General features: G+C 41.9%; 1 protein-coding gene across 1 annotated transcript; it reads right to left on the minus strand.

The window, feature by feature from the left end:
• Positions 1–3,232: 3,232 nt before the first annotated feature.
• LOC102986675 (cytochrome c-like) lies at positions 3,233–4,086 on the minus strand. Its single transcript, XM_007117944.3, has one exon. The coding sequence runs from the start codon at positions 4,015–4,017 to the stop codon at positions 3,700–3,702; it is 318 nt and encodes a 105-aa protein (XP_007118006.1). The 5' UTR covers positions 4,018–4,086; the 3' UTR covers positions 3,233–3,699.
• Between the last annotated feature and the right edge of the window lie 482 nt (positions 4,087–4,568).

Genomic DNA, 4,568 nt, shown 5'->3' on the forward strand with positions numbered 1-4,568 from the left:
AGGGCTACGTGCGGCGGTCAACTTTCTGTAGTTGGCCTGAGAGACCTTCTTTGTGAAGCAGTAGATCAGGCGATTGAGAGTCAGCAAGAGGACACTGTTCTGAAGAAAGAATAACTGATGAAGGTGAAGAAGGCGAAACTGACAGAAGTAAGAATACCCCGTTTTGTCCTAAAACAGATTTGAAGAGGGAGTCCAATGAAGTCTTTACAAAGGAAATGATTGAGTCCGTGAGCTGTTTTTCCATGGAGCTTGTATTCTGGGAACATTTCCCCAAACTCCCTTTTTGATAAGCCAAAGCCATCACCTAGTGCTAAGAAGTCCACAGGAGAAAGTCCAACAAAGGCACGGCTGCTGGGACCTCAGCAGAGAGGGATGCCAGCACAGTGGTCTGGAGAGAACTGCTCGCACAGAAGAGATGGAACTCAAGAAACTAGTTTCCAGACTACTGCTTGGCCAGAGCCTGCTAGCATGATAGAGGGACTAGAGAGCTTTGTGAAATGGGTGTAAGAATAGCCCCACCTGTGATTTGGGTGGGGATCTCATTCTGGGTAGACAATTTACTGAATTCAATTTCTTGCCAAGGAAGCTTGTCTCAAAAGAAAGGCCATTTTCTAGGGGCTTATTAAAGGAATGTTCCATGATAGGCTCCGCGACGGCAAGGGTAAGAAGCTGTATGTAGAAGACAACCTAAACCACCTGCCACACTGGCTAAACATCAAGACTCACTGAGAACGTTCTCTTTAAGATGAAAGAGACAGTTGGAAAGAAGGCTGTTCCTGCTCTCATGGGACCTGGCAGCTGAGTCACTCCTAGTCAGGAGCTCTGTTGACACAGGTGACTGTTAACATGGATGAGAAGGTGGAAGAAATCAAGAGCCTAATTCTACTGCTAAGAAATATAATGGAGGCCCCAGAGCTTACAGACTACTTGTCGATTAATACAGCTCTGTTGATTATATAGCCAGGAGAATCATGGCTGACCTCTGCCTCTGAAAATACTGTGAAAACACACAAAGAAAGTTTTCTCCCCCAAGGTTTATCTACCCTCTGCTAGGGCTGTCCCTTGGTTGCCCTTGCATAACTGAGAAGCCTGGCTGTTCAGGAGGTTTACAAGTTAGTGACGAGAGGTCAGGAAGAGACTGGGAAGCAAATCAGATGCAGACTGGCTATGGGAGGACAGCCCAGTGGACCAGGAGGAGGCACTGGGTCAGCCGAACAACTTCTGTAGTTCACAAAAGTTACACCTCGACGGGCCAGCTGAGCTTTGCTGAGGGCTAATTTTGAAAATGATAATGAATTCTTAACTGAGAATGTACTCTCAAGTGGCACTGAGATTTACTGAAGTAGTCAGCTTGCCTGGTGCTTAAAATATTGTGCAGTAATCCTCAGCCTTAGTGGAGGCTAGTCTCCTGCTAGCAGGGAATCATCGTGGGTGCCCGAACCAGACTCTAAGGTGTCCTCTGGGGGTACACGGGATTGAAGTTTTAATTTCTCAGGAAGAACTCTTCTGTGTGGAAAGAACTTGCAGTGAAAAGTGAAATGATAATTCCTTTACTGCTTCAGAATCTCCACGACGACTGAAAAGTGTACATAGCTGGTCCTCGTATCACACAACAGAAGACCATACAAATTTCTTATTCTATTTTTTCCCCTTAGTGAGAATTGAATATTTGTTCAGAAAAGAATGGTTTATGCCAGTAGAGATGAATGTTGACACAGCAGCTCCCACGCCTTTTTGAAACCCATGCTGAAATCTCTTCCCTTGCTGCAGGTGTTACAGACGAGGCACAAGTCTACCAATTCGACTTCGCGTCTCGCCTGACATCCCTGCTCTGTCTGCAGCGTCAGGAAAACTTTTAATGTTTAATATCTGAATACAATATTTAATGTCTATACAGTAAAAGTATTCCAGCTTCAAGCCAGTACTGAAACCAGGTGTAAACCAACGAACGGTTTCTTAATCTCAGACTTGGAAATGAATGTAAACTGTATTTTTCTTAAGTGTGTTTTTAAAACTCCTGCCTCAAGTTCATTGCTTAATGGGATCGACTTTCAAAGAAATTTATTCTAGTACAAGACAAAAAAAAAAAATAGAGACTGTCTAGAGTTAGGGGAGAAGGTGTGACAGTGGCTTTCTAAAACATGACTAAGATTGTCTTCTGTGCTAGACTATATGATACTATTCCTATAGAATCTATAGGAATTGCTGGGCAGGTTTCTAAACAAAGGTGTATACAGTGAAAGGCTCTCACATTGTTGGTAAAGATAGAGGAGAATTAAGATTCTGTCAAGATTCAAACAGAACCTGTTTCAGGAGTCTTAACTGACATACGTATTTTCTGCAAAAAAAAAATATGGATATTAAATGTCCCTTTTTGAATTCTGTCTTCTTGCATATATTTTTACGAAGATTGTTTCCTTCATCCTTGTGATGTTTTACCGTTTCATTTAGTATGACTTCTGCAGCATGGATGACTATGTTAATGTGTGAAAAGGAAAAAAATTATCTAGATCATGTGAACTTTAATGAACAGATGTATGTTTTCTGTAAGTTCTGGAGTATAATTTTGCTTGGTGTTTTTGGTTGTTGTTGTTCATAAAAAGGAAATTAGTCCAGTTCTCATTAATGTTAAAGAAAAAACTGATACTTGAAATGCTACAGACGCAAACTTTAGAAAAATAAGTGGGAGGGTGGCAGAAGCACAAGAAGAATATTTACTAGTCAAGTATATTTGTTAACTGGAATCTGAAACAGATTTTTTTCTTTGATTTTTTTAAAGAGTGACAAGAATTGTGTAGGACAAGGGAAGTTCTGGAAGATGCTGCCAATTTTACTTTAAAATCAGATGTTATGTTTCTGTACATTATCCATTTTGATGAAAGCTAAGTGATTTGGGGTGGAAGGGGGAAATGTCTAGTTTCAGTTCCCATCAGCTTTACCAGTTGTTCCAGGTACAGGTGAGGGCTAGCTGGAGTCACGGTCCAAGGTTAAGGCAAGGTCAGAGTGTTCTGATTTGAGGCACAGCTGTGGATCCCAGCCAGAGAAACTGCCTCAGCAGTATCTGAGCCACTCTTGAATTTTAAAGTGACCTAGAATATTTTATTTTTTGAGTATTATGAATGAGTATTGAATATTATAGATTTTTATATTCAATGTGGTTTTTTTGTTTTTTGTTTTTTGTTTTTTTAGATGGAGAATTTTAATTAAATTGGCATATTTAAGACCAAAAAGATAAAGTGGACACTGTCAGTGTATCTTCAGCCCTTGCCTTAACCGCTGAATGAACACAACTTGAAACACAGGTGAATCTTGCTGGTCTATGAGACAGTGAAGGGAGCTTCTCAATATTTAAATATATTAATATAACCAGTTATAGAAATCTAAATATAAAACCAATCTCCTATAGGGTTTGAGAAGGCATTCACCATATCCCTGAAAAGTTTAACATTCCTTATTCAAGTTTCATCATCTCTTTAGAAGGGGAAAACAGTGATAGTACTTGCTGAACCAGAATTACTATCAAAATTTAAAAAGCTGACATATTCATTTAGCCACAAGCCAATCTTATTTAAATCAGGACAGAAATATTACATCAGCTATTCATGACCTGAATTCTAGTGTATGAGATCAATTTAAATACGGTACACATAAAAAGTCATGAGACATTTGTTTCATAATAAATAAGGCAGTGGCCAACTATTACTCATTAGTAGCTTTTTTGAGATAAGCTATCAAGTCTGCCCTTTCTCCCTTCTTCTTAATGCCAGCGAAGATCATTTTTGTTCCAGGGATGTACTTCTTGGGATTCTCCAAATACTCCATCAGCGTCTCCTCTCCCCAGGTGATGCCTTTGTTCTTGTTGGCATCTGTGTAAGAGAATCCGACAGCCTGACCTGTCTTTCGCCCAAACAGACCATGGAGACTTGGCCCAGTCTTGTGCTTGCCTCCCTTTTCCACAGTATGGCACTGGGCACACTTCTGAACAAAAATCTTCTTGCCCTTCTCAACATCACCCATTTTTAAATCATTCTTTCTCCGTGCACGACTAAGCCGTTCCCGCTCGCAAGCAGAACGTCCCGCTCTCTAATCTCAATGTGTTTTAATCCATCCCATTCTTTTTGATGCTCAAAGTGTCCCAAATGTGATGACTGGGGGCCCTTAAATTGGCTACTGTTCTTCTGACACTACCCATTAGTATCTGGGTACTTCTGTGCTTTCCAGAACAAGGCTCACCTTCTTCATTCCCCATCCCATACTTGCAATCAGTCAAGTTTTGTTTAGTAGCGTGAGAGTACAACGGTATTTTGAAACCAAACTCTTGACATTGATGGGAAGCCAAACGAGTGACATGGCATCACCAATGACATATGCTCGTCAAAATGTTAAACTCGGGGCTTCCCTGGTGGCGCAGTGGTTGAGAGCCGGCCTGCCGATGCAGGGGACGCGGGTTTGTGCCCCGGTCCGGGAGGATCCCACGTGCCACGGAGCGGCTGGGCCCGTGAGCCGTGGCCGCTGAGCCCGCGCGTCCGGAGCCTGTGCTCCACAACGGGAGAGGCCCGCGTACCGCA

Source organism: Physeter macrocephalus, chromosome 13 (genome assembly GCF_002837175.3).
Source record: "Physeter macrocephalus isolate SW-GA chromosome 13, ASM283717v5, whole genome shotgun sequence".
Lineage (NCBI taxonomy): Eukaryota > Metazoa > Chordata > Mammalia > Artiodactyla > Physeteridae > Physeter > Physeter macrocephalus.